The sequence below is a fragment of the Dama dama genome, chromosome 9 (genome assembly GCF_033118175.1).
Source record: "Dama dama isolate Ldn47 chromosome 9, ASM3311817v1, whole genome shotgun sequence".
Taxonomy (NCBI): Eukaryota; Metazoa; Chordata; class Mammalia; order Artiodactyla; family Cervidae; genus Dama; species Dama dama.
This window is the reverse complement of record NC_083689.1, coordinates 15,713,873-15,733,568: the sequence shown is the minus strand read 5'-3', so window position 1 is coordinate 15,733,568 and position 19,696 is coordinate 15,713,873. Positions and strand designations below refer to the sequence as shown.

At 47.7% G+C, this 19,696-nt stretch overlaps 1 protein-coding gene across 1 annotated transcript in view; it reads right to left on the bottom strand.

Moving 5' to 3' along the window:
* The window catches only part of CACNA1A (calcium voltage-gated channel subunit alpha1 A), a 249,988-nt gene extending 232,428 nt beyond the window's left edge, over positions 1 to 17,560 (bottom strand). Inside the window, exon 1 of the mRNA XM_061150133.1 lies at positions 17,268 to 17,560. Coding sequence (XP_061006116.1) covers positions 17,268 to 17,560 — 293 coding nt within the window. The remainder of the gene's footprint in view (positions 1 to 17,267) is intronic.
* Positions 17,561 to 19,696: the final 2,136 nt, after the last annotated feature.

Sequence of the window (19,696 nt, the reverse complement as noted above, 5' to 3'; positions counted from 1 at the left end):
GAAAGTTGATTCTTCTCCATTCTTTTTTTGTTCGTTTGTTTTGTTTAAAGCATCTCTCACCTGCTCAGAAACCCTCACCTGTTCCCTTCATCAGCCCTACCTTGGGTCTCCCCAACCTACCCCTTTCACCATCTAGACAGAGTCCTCTAGGAAAGAGACCTCCAGCCTCATCATACCTGCTCCTCATCTTTTCTGCTCCCTAGAGTGACCCAAACCAAGCCCACACCTCTCCTCCGGTCTCTTCCTAACTCAGGTTTCAGTACCAGCATCCTCTCTCTTCACCACCCTGTTTTCCCTCCTGCTTTATTTCTGCACGGTAGCACTTAACCACACTTAAACTGTAGCCTTTATATGGTCCTTGGTCTGTCCCCCAGCTAGAATGTTAGCCGCATCAGGGCAGAGGTTTGGGTCCATCTGTCTGTGTCTGTGATCTAGTGCTTGTACGAAGGCGAAATCAAAGAGCTTCAGCCACCTGTCAAGCATTTACACTGTGCCAAGCATGATATTTTTCATTCATCATATTGATTTCATCCTGACAACATCCCTGGGCAGAAAATACTATTCTGCCTATTGTATGGATGAAGAAACTGAGGATCACTTAAGTTCAATATCTTCCCAAAGACAACACCAACTGTCAGAGAGCAACCCAGTACTGGCTGACCTCAATGTCCCTTAACTATTCCCTTATACTATCTCTTCCTATAGGCATGCCAGTCTCTCTGAAGCACACGCTTTCCCAGGCATAACCTGAGCATCTGCCCCATCTGGGCCTTTGTTCCTGCCATGCCATTAGCTGTCCCAATAGGTTTCCCCGTTTGTTAGATGCATAACCTTGGCAGAGCACGGGTGCAAGCCAGGAGTGGAGGAGACCACTTTCCAGAAAAAGGAGTGGAGTTAAGATGCCCAAAGAAAGTAAAAGTTGTTTCCAGCAAGAAAGAGTCCTTGTCTTTCAGAGCCAGGGATCTAGTTTAGTCTTTGAGCCTCAGTGTGAACATATGTCAAATGGGGGCAAAAATAAACCCACTAAGCCCGCAGAACTGATATAAAGATTAAATCGGTCAAAGAGCTTCCCACCCAGCCTGAGGACTCATAAGCTCTCCATAAAAGACGCTACCAACTAGACTTGGGAAAAAAAGCAGTCAGTTTCCATGTCCTCCTGAAATATGGCACTTCCTCTTTATTGGAGCTCCAGTGAAATTCCAGGCACGAACAAGCATAAGGACTGAAGAGAGGAAACCTATCACAAATGCAGCAAATGATCCAGTTGCTTTTGGGGGGATAGCGAGGTACAGATCCTGTTTGGTTAATTGGAAGAGCTGTGACTGGCACTAAATGCTTGGAGAGCTTGCTCTAAATCACATGGTAGCTACTGCACCCTGAAATAAGAGGGTTTTCAGCACCAGCATAAGCACACAATAATAAGGGCAAACTGATTCAGCACCCACCATGTGCCAGGCATTAAGTGCTGTTTAAGCCTTATAACAACCCCACAAGACAGGAACTCGTGTTATACCCATTTTACAGATGAGGAAATTGAGGTCCAGAAGGTGAAGTACTTGTCCAACATGATGAAGTTGGAAAGAAGCAGAGCTGGGATTTAATCCAGGTAGCCTGGTTCTACAGCCCTCCCTCTTAACCACTACACTGCTTCAAACCCAACACAGAACCAAAGAACCCCTCAATGTCTATAGAACCTGGTGCCACTTCCCCCAAAGCTATCTGTGACGAATGTCTCTAGAGAAAATGGAGCTAACGATGTGACCAGAGACGTCACGAAGGAAACACAGACAGCCTGTGTGGATCTGGAAAATGTTCTGCGTCTTTGGAAACTGAAGAAATGTATACTGCATCACAAAGAGAGTCCATTTTTTTCACATATCTAATTGGTTACAATGTAAAATCAAGGACAGTTAGCTGGGCCACATGATCAGGGAAACAGGACCTCGAAGTTTGAAAAGACACAGTCTAGCTCTTCCTGGCAACCTGGCCCCAGAGCCTGATATATGACCCAGCCATGCCACCTCCAGCAATCTGTCCTAAGGAAATAGTGAGGTCCTCGTAGTGTGGCTAGTATTGGAGGAAAAACAGCAAAACATTGTGTATACACAAAAGACCCTAATTCTATTATGGAAAACAAAAGGTATACATGTGCCAGGTGGAAGACAGGAATGATGCTGCCATTTCCTTTGGAGTACAAATCTTCCCTTGTGGTCCACACAATCTATCTTGTCACCTTCCTCCCTTCACCTCCCCTCACTTGCCTGACACATAGTAGGTAGTCAGTAAACATTTTTGAATGAATGAATTTATCATGAATGCACTCCCCTCCCACTTCGCATCTCCAAGCAAATCCGTCTCAAGGGTGCCCTAGACATGCCCAAGGCCATCCTTGGGTGTGGAGACTAAAGAAGCAGAAGCACTATCTCTACCAGCAGTACACACCGTGCCAGAAGCCCAGAGAAAAGTGAGACACGATTCAAAAACTGGGCAACAGAAGGAGAAGGAGAGAGAAAGGAAGGTTGCAGCAGCTTTCATTCCAACATTTTCCAACTCCAGCTGAGATTTCCTTCTATATACTCATCTATATTTACATCAACGAATCTGTCAGTAGCAAGCCTGTTGCTGATAGTGTGGGATCTAAAGTTCAGAGAAAGCTGGCTCAGACACCCAGCGAGAAAGAGAAACTGTAAGTAAAATGTAAGTAACCCCCAAACCCTAAATCCACCCACTCTCCTCCAAGGAATCCGTGACATCTTTTACATCAAGATGTCTCAGTCTCTGCAATATTGACATCTAGGGTTGGGTAGTTTTTCATGGATGGGAGCAGGAGGGTGCTGTCCTGTACATTTTAGTGCGCTCAGTACATCCCCGGCTTCTATCTTCTAAGAACCAGTAGCACCCCACCCTCCACATTCGTGACACCCAAAAATATCTCCAGACACTGCCGAAAGTCCCCTGGAAGGCAAAACCACCCCCAATTCAAAAGCACTGCTTCACATGCAGCCTAGGAAAAATTCCAAACCAATCAACTGTTCTTCCCATACTCCTCCTCAACTTTCCAGATTTCAAGTCACCTAGTCTCCAAATCCCTTTTCAGATTCAAGGAAAGAGGTGGCAACAGTTTTACGATTTGAGTGCAACCTCCAGACCAGATTATTTTCAGTCTGAAAATAATCAGCACCGGGGACACAGCTTTATGCACAAAGATGTTCATTGTGCTGTTGTTTATAAACAAAACAAAGGACTGGGGATGGTTACAAGAAGGATGGTATATCCATAAAGTGGAATGTCATCAGATATTAGCAACAGTCTTTTCTGGAGTTGATGCCAACCCATATAGCACCACTGTGTGAATTTAAATAAGACGCCCCTTTTTCAAGTTGTTAGGTCCATCTGTCAAAAAATTGTCATAATATCTTCATTTTGCTAGAACAAGATATCGACGCTTTCATCATCTGAGAAATTGAAATGATAAATGTACAGTTATGATAGGAGATAACAATACCCTTGTGCGGGTGCACTCTGTACAACTATACATGGTCGTCCTGATGCTATTGTCCAAGAATATCTAGTGGCATGGAAATGTGTTCATAAAAGCTAATATCCATAAACATAGGTGGAATGAAATACATTAAAATATCACCAGAGATTCTCTCTGGATAGGAGAGTATACATATATTTCACATTCTTTGTACTTTAGGTATTCAACAAATGAAGAGGATAGGCCTCCTGGAGGAGGTTACTTTTAGGCTGAGACTTAGACGAACAGAAGGAGTCAGCCATTGGGAGACCTGGAGAAACAATGAGAAGCAAGCAGAGGGAAGCACCAGCACAGATGCCTACAGCTGCAAAAGCTAGATTTGAGCAAAACGGCTCAGTGGGGCTGAGACAGAGTGGAAGGTGTAGAGAATGGAAGAAATGAGATCAAAGACAAAACAGGGACTTTTTAGATCATGAGGGGCCTTGTAGAACCTAGTACCTCTATAATCTGCAATCTCTGACCAGTGAGTAAGCATCTGGGACATTTACCCAACCTACCTGGAAGAGAGATATTCCATTAGTCCACCACTATTAACCAAGGGAGCAAAAGACAAGGAATTCCACTTTTAGTCCCAGTATTGAAATGAAAAAAAAAAAAAAATGGAAGTGTTGTTTCCAGAATTTTTATAGTCTTTGTCAAGAACACTGTTAATTTTTCTCATCATTACTTAATGAACAAACACTCATGCATGATACAATGTGGGAACTGTTGGGGGATATGAGGAAGGTAAATCACTGTTCCCTATCCTCAAGGAGCTTTCTAATTAGAGGTAAGACACAAGCATACCATCTTACTGCTTTTCACAAAGCAAGCAAGAGTCGCTTAGCATTGGGGGTGGTAAGTGGAAGGATTCAGTCATCTCCAAGCCAATAAGAACATCAAATATCAGAGACCCAGACAAGGACATCCACCCTTCCACACACCCTTAGATCTAACACCACCCATCCACCCATCCATCCATCCATTTCCATCCATCTATTAATCCACCCATTCATCTTTTTACTCTTCAATCCAGTCCAGTCAGTCACCCGCCATCTATTATCCACTCATATATTTACCCATTCATCCTTTCTTTCTTTCATCACTCATCCTTTCATCGTCTGTCCACCACCCATCTACTTATCACTCATCAGTCTACTTATCCACCCCTTATAACCCACCCATCCAGCATCATTCATCTTTTCTTTGTTTCATCCATCCATCCTGCCTTCTTTCATTCCATCTAACTCATTCACCTATTTGTCCATCTGTCCAACCACCCACAAATCTATCCAACTATCCACTCATTCAACACTAACTGCATAAGATACTTCTCCCTTCTAAATCACAAATATTAATCAATGATCCTAAACTTTAGACTCTGTTGTGATTAGGAACAGGCCAAACTATTAAAATTCTACATTCTAGCAACTCTTCCAAAAATTTCTGACTATTCTAATTTGTGCAAGACCCAAATGCTCCAAGTCCTTATAAGACCTGCACAGAAGCTGGCCTATTCTCACTGGTTTGAAGTCTTTGTTTTCAAAGATGGTACACTTAGAAAGCAGGGTACGGTTAGAAGAAGGGGAAGCTGTGAGCAGACTGGAAAGAGTCTGGCATTGGAGAAAGCCTGGCAGTGGGGTATAGGGAATGGGAGATGAAGTTGATCAGGGATATAGACAAGGATTGCTGAGATGAGAAAAAATTTGCCTGGGCCTTGGAATCAGGGAATTCTAGTATCTACAAATATTGATAACATGACCCCCCCCCTAATTGTTTTCCCCTTGAATTCTACATTGGAGCAATGGTGGTTCAGTTGATAATCCAGGAAGATGGGGGTCTCAAGATATATGCCAAAGAATAACAGAGATCAAGGGGATTGAGAGTTTTGGCAAGCAAAGGCAGAATAATAACTAATACTATGTAGCACGTAGGACTTTCCTGGTGGCTCAAATGGTAATGAATCTGCCTGAAATGCAGGAAACCTAGGTTTGATTCCTGAGTTGGGAAAATCCTTTGGAGAAGAGAATGGCAACCCACTCCAGTATTCTTGCCTAGAGAATTCCACGCACAGAGGAGCCTGCCAGGCTACAGTCCATGGGGTCGCAAAGAGTCAGACACGACTGAGCAACTAACACTTTCACATAGCACCTACTGTGTGTCATGCACTATTCCAAGCACTGGGTCAGAAAGGCCACTCAAATAAGCCCATGCTTCCTTCTTCCCTTCCATCGATCCATTGTTCCATCCATCCATATATAAACACATATAGTGCTAATTTCCAGGCACTATTTTCTAAGCGTAACATGTATTAACTAATTTGATCTTCCAAGATAGGTACTATTAGAACTCCCTTTAGACAAACTGGGAAACTGAGGCATAGAACGCTTAAAAGACTTGAGCAAGGTCACACAGCTAGAGAATAGCAAGAGTTAGTATTGGAACCCCATTCCCCTGACTCCAGAGTCCAAGCTCTCAAATCAGCCCTGATGCTCCTCCACTAACAGCAGTCACCAACGCCTATAACACAGGTTGACTTTCAGAAGACAAGGAAGAACAGAGGCTGTCTGGCTGACCCAGCCCTTAGAGAGAAGGATGGGTAGACTGTGAAATGGCTTAGCCAGTGCCTGTCAGATGGCTGGTGTTCCATAAACGCTGATGAATCTCAGCTGATTCTAGCTGAAGCGACATTCCCAAGTACACAGACTAAAATTAACACCTTGAATTCATTCATTCCAAAATTATTTATTCAGTACTGCAGCACTGTTCATAATAGCAAAAAAAACAAGAAACCTGGAAACATCCCAAATGTCCATCATCCAGGAAAGTGGATAAATTGTTGTATCATCACAGAATACAATATTATACGGAGAAAAATAAATGACCTCCAGCTACACTCAAATAAGAGAGATGAATCTTAGAAACATAAAATTGAGTGAAAAAAGCAAGGGCAAGTTCCAGAAGGCTAAAAAGGCTCAGAAACCACGAAAGTAAAACATTAGAGTTAAGGCATATATAAAAGTGTGATAAAGTCTTTAAAAAGAAAGAAAGGGAATAAGACACATCCAATCCAGGAACTTCCCCGGTGGCTCAGTGGTAAACAACCCACTTGCCAGCGCAGGAGACACGGGTTCGATGCCTGGTCTGGGAAGATTCCACACGTTGTGCAGAGCAACTCGTCGTAACTATTGAGCTTGTGCTCCAGAGCCTGGGAACCACAGCTACTGAAGCCCATGTGCCCTAGAGTCTGTGCTCCAATACAAGAGAAGCCACTGCAGTGAGAAGCCCGCACACCACAACAACAGAGTAGCCCCCGCTCCCTGAAACTAGAGAAAGCCCACACAGTAACGAAGACCCACCACAGCCTAAGTAAATAAATGAATAATAAATTATTTTTTAAAAAAGACACCCCCAATCCAAGAGAGAGTGTTGCCTTTGGGGGAGTGAGTGGGGCAGGGGCGGGAAGCCAAGGCAGGGTCAGAGGCTATAGGTAGAAGTAAAGTACTGAGCATGTTCTAGTTCAGGGGGATCCCCAAACTGGCAGGATCAGCAGCTCCTGGGAACTTGCTAGAAATGAAAATTCTCGGGTTCTACCCTACACCTTTTGAATCGGAAACTGGGGGCAAAGCCCAACCACCTGTGTTTCAACAGCCCTCCAGGGCATACTGGAGTTGGCCCAAGGGTAAGCACCTCGGCCCCACAGCAGGTGATGCTGACGCTGCCTGGCTGGGGACCACACTTTGGGAGCCACTGTTCTAGTTCTTGACTCGGGTAGCAGATCCATCAGTGTGTTTCCATACAGTATTAAAATAAATAAGGAAAAATAAACGAAAGGAGAGACAATATCCAAATAGGATGAAAGCAAGTCACTGTTCAAATAAGGTGCAAGAAAACATCCCAGACTCACGCATTGAGCTACTGTAGGTACCCAGCACAGGGCCAGAGTGGTGACCACAACAGACCCAGCCCTTGCAACCATGGATCTACAGCATCCATTCTGGTCCTCGCCCCCATTCTGGTACTTCTTACAGACCAATCATATCCACCACATGCTTTCACGTATCTTTCAGTCCTCTCACGATCTCCTGGTTGTAGGACTATTATGCCCATTGTACAGACGAAGAGGCTGAGGCACAGCTCCTGGGAGTTGGAGCTAAGATGCACAACCAGGGCCACCTATTCTCAAACCCTTTGCTTCTCCTCCACCAGTATCACCTCCCCTCCCCACCTCTTCTCCTTTCAGCCTCCACCCCTGGTGCTATTGCTCAAACAAGCATATCCCTCCCTGGACACCACAAACATCTCATGGCAGCAAGTGAGGATCAGCAGAGGTTCCCATGCCCATTTTTACTAATAAAGGAAATAATAAAGGTTAATGGAACAAAAAAATACAACAGGTTCTCCAAACTTAGGGTTGCCGGCAGGGGGGCGGGGGAAGGATGGGGAGAAGGGACAGTTAGGGAGCTTGGGATGGACATGTACACACTGCTACATTTAAAATGGATAACCAACAAGGACCTATTTTATACGACAGGGAAATATCCCAATACAAAATAAGAAGTCTTTTTAAAACAAACAAACCAGGAGTGCCTCTTCAAATAAAGAAAATCCCCTTGCCAAAAAAAAAATTTTTTTTAATAAAATTAAAAGGATAACCAACAAGGACCTACTATTGCACAGCACAGGACAGTCTCTTCAAGGTTATGTGGCAGCCTGGCAGGTAGAAGTGTTTAGAGGAGAATGGATGCATGTATATGGATGGCTGAGTCCCTTTGCTGTTCTCCTGAATTAACACAACATTGTTAATCAGCTATACTCCAGGACCAAATAAAAAGTTTAATTTTTTTAAAAGTTTTTAAAAAAGATATAGCAGGTTCTGGAAGGTCGGAAACTGGGTAACCCCCTCACAGAGCAAGTTCTAGGTCTGTACCCAAGTCTCGTTTAAGACGAATCTGTCAGTTTTATTCTCGAGATCAGACTTCACCCTCCTGCAAACGCTGCTTGTATAAAAATACTTTAAAATTGGTTTAAAATTATATAATACTTTACGCACAGACCTAAAATGAGAACAGAACTTAACAGCATGAATATTATTTACTGGCAGGTGGGCGATGAAATTGTGTTTTCCTCCATTGCTCCATGGAGGGGGGTGGGGCGGGCCTCTTAAATAGTGTTGTGGGGGGAAGGGCTGCTAATACCCGAGTTCCAGGTCCAACCCGAGTAAAGAACACCTTAGAGGAAGACCCAAGAATGTTCCCAAGCTGAAAAGAAGATAAAGCCGCCTCTGACCCAAGAGAGACGACAAAACTTGATCCGTATTTAACTCTGGAATTTCGCGCTTCAGAACTGGGATCTCTCTCGCATTAGCTGCCTTAAATAAGTAGCTTCCAAAAGCACAATTCATTCCAAGATAAAGTCTCAGCTTTTCAGGGGAAAAAAAGTTACTTATCTTCGTCTTTCCTGGGCACTGGCACCATCTCTGGCTCCCGACATCCCTGGGGTGTTCAGAATTCACTAGCAGATAGCTAGCTAGCCGGAAGCAGCTGAATAGCACGGGAGCTCAGCTTGGAGCTCTGCGATGACCTAGAGGGCTGGGATTCGAGGGTGACTGGGAGGCTCAAAAGGGGGGATGTATGTACACCTATAGCTGATACACACTGTTGGACAGTAGAAGAAGCCAGCACAACATTGCAAGGCAATTATCCTCCAATTAAAAAAAAAAAAAACAACTCAATGGTAGGGTCACCGAAGTCCTTGTTAGCTCCAAACTGCTGGGCTTTTCAAGATGCTGAAACCAGGACAGGGCCAGGCAAACTGGGACATCTGGTCACCCTACCCAGACAAGGACTAATGCCCAGTGGTTTGTGAAACCCGAGTTGCTGAGCCCACCCACCTGGATTCCTCTCCTGGAATGTTCCCGGTCTTCCTCTATGCTCCCAGGAAGTGAGGGAGAAGGGAGAAAGAAGAGAGACAGAAACTGGGGGGAGGGGGGATGTAACTTAACCGCAAAGCTGAGCAGGGTTCTACTGCTGAGCTCTCAGGAGTCGCCTGGGACGGCCACAGGAGCTGTCCTGGGCCTGCGGTCTCCATCCTGCGTCGGACCCTGTGGCTTAGGAGGAGGAGACAGGGCGGGGCAGGGGAGCTAATTATACACTTTCAAACTCCCTCACCTTGTCACCCACAAAGCAAGGAACCAAGGGAGACAAGACAATTTTACCTCAGACCAAAGAGAATAGAAAAATAGGTCAAGTGGCCACGTAGTTCTCCTCCCCTCCCCCAACTTAAAGCTTCCAGAGAGAAAGGAGAATGCAAATAGGTTACCAAAGGGGAAAGGGGGAGGGGAGGGGTAAATCAAGGCTTTGGGATTGAGATAAACAGACTACTGTACAGCCCAGGGAGCTATATTCAATATTTTATAATAACCTATAAGGGAAAAGACTCTGAAAATACTTACATATATATGCATAACTGAATCACTTTGCTGTATATCTGAAACTAACAACATTGTAAATCAACGGTATTTCCATTTAAAAGACAAGAGTGCACGGTCAGATTAATAAATCCAAACTGGCCAGTCAACAGAGGGGCCCTTCTCTCCCACTCCCAACCCAGAGAGCCTGGTCTCTAGACAATGTTTCCAAAATAGAATGTAAGGAGAAGAAAGTACTCTCCAATATCATGGTTCATGCATTTCAGAGCTTTCTCTGTAACGGGACACTGGGCTGAGCATTTCCCATGCCTGATCCCCTGTGACCTCCTCGAGAGTCTGCCCAGGAACATGAACTCAGAAGCAACACCCTCATCAACTGCATGAGGAAACTGAGGCCCTGAGGCTTCAGGCAGCTCGTGAGTCATCTGAACCCAGGCCTGGCTGACTTAAAGCTCACAGTGCTCTCCCTCACCTCTCTGTTATATTTCACAGTACCACCCGCATCCCTTATGAGTTGAGTTAGCATCCCTGGAAATGTATTAACTGGGGTTTCAGGATGAATGATGGACCCCACATCTCTGGATTGATTCCACCTTCCTAGTGGTGCCTTCCATTGTTGAAGGAGTGCATGTGTGTGCTTGCTACTGGGCAAGCAATGGGGCGGGGTGTCCATAAGCTCCAGGTACCCAACAGAAATCACGCCTGAATATTCACTGGAAAGGGACTGATGCTGAAGTGCCAATACTTTGGCCACCTGATGTGAAGAGCCGACTCACTGGAAACTGATGCTGGGAAAGACTGAGGGCAGGAGGAGAAGGGGGTGACAGAGGATGAGATGGCTGGATGGCATCACTGACTCACTGGACATGAATTCAAGCAAACTCCGGAAGATAGCGCAGGACAGGGAAGTCTGGCCTGCTGCAGTCCACGGGGCCACAAAGAGTCAGCCATGACTGAGCTACTGAACAACAGCCCAACAGATGTCCCCCCTAAAGCCCCAGAAGAAGACTCCACTCTCAAGGGGCCACTGCTCCTGGATTTCTCGAGCACTAACATTTCAGAGATCTTCTTTGGTCTAATAACCTCACGTACACACATGCCTCCCATCATTCCACCATCCGAACCTAAAACCCACTGAAAACCTAAAACATGGGTACATAGGTGAATCAGATCCCTATAATTTGGAAAATGGGTAAAGAAAGGCATTTTTGTCATTCATCAGACAAACATTTATGGAGTACCTACTTTGTGCCAAACGTGGTGGGGTGGCAGTGGGGAAGAGGGTGGCAGGCATAGGTCTCACAGCCTCAGAGGTCGACTTTTTATTGCCGAGGCACCGAACCAAAGCACCCCTCTCCATCAGAGACCCCTTTCTGCCACACTGGAGACCCCACTCCGTTGCCAGACTTCAAACCAGAGCAGGCACATAGCTTCAAGTGACATGCTCATCCCTTCTAATTTCTCTGACTGGCACTTAATGCTACCACTTCTGCTACTCTCCACACATCCACAATCCTTTATGCTAAACCCTTGAGGCCAGATGCACTTTGGAGCTTAGAACATGGTGCTTTTAAAGGGATCACAGGATGGGAATGTAAAATGGCACAACCACTTTGGAAAACAGTTTGGCATTCTCTTACAAAGTTAAACACACTCTTACCACATAACCCAGCAAACCTACTCCTGGGTATTTATCTGAGAAATAAAATGTACATTCCCAAATGTTCCCACTAAAACCCATCTACCAGTGTTTGTAGCAGCTCTATTCATAATCGTCCAAACTGGAAACACCCTGGGAAATGGAAGAATGCACTCTGCTCCAGTCATCCCATGGAATACGACTCAGCACTCAAAAGAATGAATAAATGATACACACAACAACATGAATGGATCGCAAAGGCTACAAAAAAGAATCCAGAATTCAAAGGCTGCATACTGTCTGATTCTATTTATATGACCTCCTAGAAAAGGCAAAACTATAAGGATAGAAAGAGTCTTCTCAGATGGCCCAGTGGTAAAGAATCCACCTGCCAATGCAGAAGACACGGGTTCGATCCCTGGATTGAGAAGATCCTCTGGAGGAGGAAATGGCAACCCGCTCCAGTATACTTGCCTAAGAAATCCCATGGACAGAGGAACCTGGTGGTCTACAGTCCATGGGGTCGAAAAGAGTCAGACACAACTCTGTGACTAGACAACAATAAGGATGGAGAAAAGATCAGGGCTTGTGTAGTGGGGTGCTGACTCAAAGGGGACCAGGGGATACTCTAGGTTGACGAAATTATTCCCTATTTTGATTCTGGTGTTGGCTACATGATTACATGCATCTGTCAAAACTCAGAACTGTATGCTTAAAAGGGTGAATTTCACTGGAAGTAATTTATATTGAATACTTCAATAAACCCGGTTTTTGAGAAAAAGAGAAAAAAAGAGGATGCATCTATGATGTGATCTGAATACTCCAAGCATAACTTGTGGACCAACAGCGTGGTCAATCCCTGGAGGCTTGTTAGAAAAGACCCCACCCCAGTGACTTCACGGTGCAATGGTAGCCTGTCTGACTCCAGCGTGCGTGCTAAGTCGCTACAGTTGTGTCTGACTCTGTGACCCCATGGACTGGAGCCCACCAGGCTCCTCTGGCCAAGCGATTCTCCAGGCAAGAATACTGGAGTGGGTTGCCATGCCCTCTTCCAGGGGATCTTCCCGACCCAGGGATGGAACTCACGTCTCTTATGTCTCCTGTATTGGCAGGTGAGTTCTTTACCACTGAGCCACCTGGGAAGCCCCATCTGACTTCAGACCCCACCCCAAACCTGCTGGACAAGACTCACCATTTTAACAAGGCAATCCTCACACTCAGTTAAGTCTAGAAAGTACTACAATGTATAAATAACACTTGCAGTGGGGTGGCTGGAGCAGCATCCCAGAATCAAGCATACCTACCATTTCTTCAGTGAAATATACCAAAATGCACACCATGCTAAGTCGCTTCAGTCATGTCCAACTCTTTTCAACCCTATGGAACTGAAGCCTGCCAGGCTCCTCTGCCCATGGGGTTCTCTAGGTAAGAATACTGGAGTGGGTTGCCATATCTTCCTCCAAGAGATCTTCCCAATCCAGGGAGTGAACCTGCATCTCTATGCCTCCTGCATTGGCAGGTGGGTTCTTTACCACTAGCACCACCTGGGAAGCCCCAAACGCACACCAAGTAGGATCAGTGAAGACCGTAAATTAACAGTAGACGTTGAGGTCAGCTCCAGGTAGGTTTTTAACTCCTTAATGAGCTGATCTTTTATTTTTCAGAATTTCGGGATTGTGGAGGGGGGGGGGGGGAAATCCCAAGGGAAAAGTCATACTAATTTCTACTTCACAAAGAGTTTTGCTCTTCTGGAAATATCTGCCACACTGATCTAGGAGAAGAATTAAACAGCCATTCTCCCTTGCCCTTCTAGCACGATCTACTTTCCGGGTGGGCCAAGGCTCTGATAATATGCTCCAACATCTCCCAGGGCGTCACTGTCTGCTTCCTGTGCAGAACATTCCTCTTTAGAGAGTTTTTGATTAAAAAAAAAAAAAAAGCGGGCATCTGATGTGAGGGGACTGTGGGTTTCTCACTGAGATTCCCGAAAACGAGGGGGTGAGAACCTGGAATCCTGCATGTGCTTCGGGAGAAGGAGCAGGATAAGACAGAGACCAGAGTCTGCAGCTCTTGCCATGGCCCACATTCCTACCCAGTGCTCAGGGGACGATCTGCTGGCATCAGCAGGGCTGGAGGAAGATGACGTTCACACTGGTGCGGGGAGAGCGTCAGGAGTGAGTGGCATTAAATGGGGACTGAGGAAGGTTGACAGATGCGCCTTATTGAGCTGACAGATTTGAGCTCTTTAGAAGTCATCATCAGAGCCCGCCACAGCCATATTTAAATCAGCCTTCCCATCCACGAGAACACGGAACCCAGGTGTGTGGTCCAGACAGCTCGGCTGCCTGGACTCCTTCGAGAGTGAAGAACACCAATGGAAACCCGAACATCAAAGATTTCCATGTGGGTTTTCTGACTTAGGAAGAGAAAAATCAAATTCCTGAGAATCTCTTTAAATCTCACTGCTGGCTTCAAGCTGGAGCTGCCGAGGACAGTGGGGTGCAGAAGTGGAGCGGGGTGTGGATCACAGAGGCAAAGTGCCCATGAGCATGGAGAATGCAAGTTTGCACCCTCCACCAGCATGCCATGCTGGAATTTGCATGTTGGAGGTAACGCTCAGGCCCTAGGTGCACACAGCCAAGTTCATGGAACGAGTAATGACTCCTCCTTCACATGGCACTGAGTAATCTGCTTTGCCCACTCACCTGCGACCCTCAGTAAATGCTATTTCCAAGTACACGTCATCCGCTCTTAGGTACAAACTCAAGAGAAACGCCTTCCACACAAAGTTCAACCGAAGACACACACAGGAACGTTCCCAGCACCACAGTCTGGAAATTACTCCAATGGCCCTCAACCATAGAATGGAGAACTACATTGCAGAGAGTCAACAACAAAGTATCACACAGCATTGAGAAGGAAAACCAACAATGACCTGAAGCGACATGGCTCCATCTCACAGATTGTTGAGAGGAAAAAAAAAAAAAGCCAGACACAGAGGAACACAGCCTCTGACTCCATTTCCAGGAGGCTTTAAAAGGAGCCCAAATGAACCCATTGGGTCAGAAGTCGGGGTAGTGGTAACCCTTGTAGGAGGATTAACTGGAAGGAGGTGGGAGGGGACTTTTGGGGAGCTGGTCACATTCTTTTCCTTTGCCCAGATGCTAATGCCATGGATGTTCAATTACTAAGCTGGACTTGACTTGGGTACTTTCCTCTCTCTCTCTAAATACAGGGAAATATATATATACATGTAAGTCTTTATTTTTAAAGTTCTAAATAAGTACTTAAACACGTTTTTTAATGGCAGACATATTTGGATACTCAAGTCAATGTTCTGCCCCGGTGCCCTGACTCCTCGATGTTTCCACACATCCAATCTCTTTGCACTGGCCCAGATTTCCTTACCCAGCCCCCATCTCTCTGTCCCCTCCCCTGTCATCCTCTCTCCTCCCCAACACCCCCGCCCCCCACCAAAGCTCAGTCCTGGATGACTCTGCTTGGGGACAGATTGGGGGAGTGGAGAGCGCTCCCCTTTGATAGAGGGACTGTATAATGTGTTTGCTGCCTCAGGCCCAGAGAGTGAACAGAAACTGGCTGCAAACAGCAAAATGCACAAACTCATCACAAAGCTCCCGAGAGCATGAAAGCCAGAGAAAACCTCTCAAGGACCGAGTGCTCCCAGGTCACCTGCATCTCTCTTTTAAGATTCCTCCTTCCAAAGGACTGTTGCCATCCCCTCACTCCCCAACAGTTCTCCGATCTGCAGGATTCAGGCTGGACTGGGGTGAGTTAAGGACACATTTGGACTCCCACCTTCTTCCTTTCCTCTTAGAAGACTCTAAATCCAGGCTCCGGAAGACAATCTAAAGCCATTTTCAACCCGGAAACCTGTCAGCCCAGTGAATCCTTCCTGGACACCCCCGACTTGTCTGATCCTGCACACAGTGACATCTTGCCATTCTCTGTGCCCCCCCTACTCCTCCAGGGATTGAGGGGAGACAAGCAGAGTGATTACAAGACCCTGGACCATTGCAACAGATCATCACAAGGTTGAAACTTGGGAGGCAAAGACCTGGCTCCTGCCTGGGGCACCCATCAAAATGACATCGTGATTAGTAGTACACCCCTCCCAAAAGACAGCTGCTGAACCTCTGAATTTTCACCACCCTCCAAGTAAACTGTTCACACACACTCCAAAAGCTCAGAGCCCTCTGTTGCAGTTTCGGCGCCCAGAAGCCCAAATCCTGCTCAATCCTGAGCCCTGCTCAAAGTGAATCCACCAGCCAACATGTTCCTCCAATAAGCAACCCCAGGACCACCCAGGGTTCAGCCTTGTAGGGTGTATAACAGTCAAAACCACACACAAAGAGGATGGGGGGCTCATCAGTGAAGCCCAGGGACCCAACCAGTCCTGTTCATTTTTACACTGAGGGCAGCCAGTTGGAACCCAGCCGAGGAGCGGCACACTTGGGCACGGCACGGTGTCCGGCCGGCCTGGGGAGCAGGGTGCATTCCCCCCACTTGGAATCTGGGTCATGCTTAGATAACTGCTAGAAAGCCCGACTAATTACCCATCCTTGCCTGCCTACATCTCAACAGATGTTAAGCCCTCCTCAAGGTTTATTTCAAGCAGGCACGAATTTAAAGAAACCCGGGGGGATCTGCATTTTAATAGCATCTCCACAGAGGGAAATCTGGACTCCACCTTCTTCCTCTGGAGCTTTAATTTAGAAAAAAAAAAAGGCATTTACCTGCCCGAGATGTCCACATGAAGGCTGACTCTCCTGGTGTCCCCTTCTGGGTCTCTAGGGTGGAAGAAGCTGATTCCAACCCAAGGCCTGACAGGGCACCCCAGGAAGGACCCGGTACCTCATTTTCTCTTGTCCTGTCTTTCTTATGGAAGTAGCTCATCCTGGGTCTTTCAGGTCAGGGCCCCAGAAGGGGCAAACTTGGATGTATCCTACACCCCCAAAGATGATGAGATCCCTAATCAGTGGTAGAAGGCAATGGAACCTGCAGACATGGGGGAGAATAAATGCCCCTCAACCCTTCCCAGCCAGCGGCCCACTGGGGAATATTCATTCTGGCCAGTGCTGGCCCCTCGGTATGAAGGCCATTTGCTCTCATACTGGCTTTTGGCCCTGGGAGCCCCTAGGTCCCCTCCTTGAGAGGGCGGCCCCCAACCTCGGGGCCAGCAGGGGTGGAGAGGCCTGAGAGCTGAGACTGGGCCCGTCTCTAGAGATAACCGTGGACTCTGGTGAGGGGCGGCAAGGGAAACCCAGCCAAGGCCTTCCCCCCTGTCCTTCCGCTGCCCTGGCCAGAGCGCCCAGGCCCTGGCCGGATCCAGGCTCATTCCGGAGAACTCTGACCCACCCGGAACTGGCTCTAAAGGCCTCTGTACGACCCCCAGGGCCCAGCCCTCCTTCCGAAATCGGTCCTTAGGAGGAATCCACTCCCCCTGGCACCCCCCAACCCCAAGCCTGCACAGTAGCTCAACCCAGATCGGGGTGGAGAGACGCTCCGCACTCCTCCTGGTGCCCCCTCTCCCATCCCCTGGAAGACCCCCCCCCACCACCGCCTCCCATCAACCCCCGGGTCTCTCTCCCAGCCTGGAAGAGGGGAAGCGGAGGGAGGAGGGGGAGGCGCAGCTGCCGGGGGTTCGGGGCAAAGGATATGGCCATTCGGTGATCTTTTTGGCGTATTTTCTCACCACGTTGTCCTCGCTGAAGAGGAACAGAGACCGGTTGACCGTGAGGCAGTTCTGTCGGACGGGGATGGGGTTGTAGAGGGCCATGGTCCGCGCTCTCTGCGCCATTGACTGCTTGTACATCCTTTGCGCCCCGGGCTGCCCGCCCTGCCGGCTGCCCCCGGCTCCTCGCCCGCCTCCGGCGCCCACGACCACCCCGGCGGCTGCCCCGGAGCCTCCTCCCCCGTAGCGGGCCGGCATCTCGTCTCCGAAGCGGGCCATTCTGCAAAGAGCAAAGGGCTCCGGGTTACGCTGCGGCGAACGATGCGGAAGGCGCCGCCGCCGCCGCCGATGCTGTGAAGACGGCGGCCGGAGCTGCGACTGCGGAGACGCTCCACGGCCCAGCCCATCGGGCGGCGGCGGCTCGGCGCCTCGGGTCGGGGGCTCACAAGGCGGCTGCCCGGCCCCAGCCGGGGATAGCAGCAGCTCGGGACATCTTCCTGGCTGACCCCGGAGAAGGAGGGGCTGGAGGAGGGTGCGGGGGCGGGGCGCGGGGGCCGGGGAAGGGGGGAGGGGAGAGAGAAGCGAGGCAAAAAATAACCGAGGAAGGAATCCAGGCAATCCCCAATCCACCCACTCCGGAAAAAAAAAAAAAAGGGGGGGGGGGGGGGGAAGGCAGTTAAAAAAAAAAAAAAAAACGCACACCCCCTTTAAGACTCGAAGGATTTGCAAAGGACGCCCCCCGGGACGCAGTGGAAGCTTCAAATCCCCTCCGGGGTCCGGGTCAGGCTGGCATCTTGCAAAAGCAGTGCGCTCGGCCCATTAGAAAAATTTTTATTAAGAAAAATAAAAATAAAAAGCAAGTCTTTCCTGGGGGGGAGGGGAAAGGCAGCCCCCAAATTAAAAAAGAAAAAAAGAAACAACCCTTTCTGTTTTGCTTGAGTTCCTAGACCTTAAAAATGCTGAAAGATCTGTAGCCAAAAAATTAAATTAAGAGTATTAAGGGGAAAGGAAAGAAGGGGAAGGGGGAGGGAAACACTCCGAAGAGGTCTTAAGGAGTCTTGAAGCAGCAGGGTCCCGGTGATTTTTTTTTTTTTCCTTCCTGAATCACCAGCGGCTGCCTCTTCTGCCCAAGGAGGAGTGTGAATGTGCGTGTGCGCGCAGCGTTTCACTCAACCGTGCCTCATCTTGGGGTTAAATTGCAGCAATGAAATCCTGAAAATTCCCAACAAGAGGGGGGAAAAAAAAAAAACGAGAGAGAGAGAGCGAGAGAGGGGGAGAGGGATGCGCGGTTCTCTTAGCCACTCAATAGCTGCTCCGGATGCTGCAATGCCTAGCGTCCACCATCCCCCTCCTCGCCCCAATGCCTCCTCCTCCTTCTTCTCTAGATTTTGCTAAAATAAGACTGGTGTGGAAGGATGGCGGGGGGAAGGGGAAAGAAAGGGGGAAAACGGGCGCAAAGGTCTGAACCACTGGCCAGCGAAGCTCCAAAGAGGAGCGTTTGATGAGTTTAACGGGAGAAAGACCCACCCCAAGTGGGGGACACATGATGGCCCGCGACCAATCGCGGAGGCGCGAGGGGACCTGGCTCCGCGGAGTTTTGTGGGGGAGAGAGGGGACAGCCGGATGGTCGGGTGGCAAGGGGGAAGTTGGGACGACAGATTTCTCCTCCCTTGGGAGGAAACCTTGTTTTCCAACGGGTTCCATTTCGGTTGCAGACAGCCGGACGCTCCCAGCATCTTGCAAGGAGAAGGAGGGAGGAAGGAAGAAACTTAAAGACAGAAAAGGATGGAGATGCAAGTCTAGAGTGAGTCCTCTACCCACATTTGCTCTATTTAGCAAAACACCAATTTGAAAACCTGGGAGCATGGTTTGATGGTACTTCTGTGAAAGTTTCAAATGATGGAGGCCCTGCAAACTGGAATGAAATATTGACCCCTATCTTCGGAAAGATCCTCAGGGGTGTCGAATCTGAACTGGCCAGGAGCAGATAACTAACCAGGTCCGACTTGGCTGGATAAAGCTCTGGCTTATGTGTGTCCCATGGTGTTTGCTTCCCTCCAGAGCCATTACAGGGCCCCTTTTATACTGTGAAACTGAAAACACACAGAAAAATACTCAGAGCATAAGTAACACAGTTTAAAAATTTGCTGTGAAACAGGCACACAGGAAACTAACACCCAAGTTCAGATCGAAAGGGCACCTTGCTGCCTCTCCGGAAACACACATATACCCATTCTCCTCAGCAATATACTGGCATCCTGATTTTATGGTATTAATAACCTTGCTGTTCTTTATACTTTTACTACTTTATTGTGCATTCCTAAACAACACAGTTCCACTTTGCATCTCCTTAGATTTTATATGAATATATGTGTGTACGAGCTACATCACTTCAGTCATGTCTGACTCTTTTGC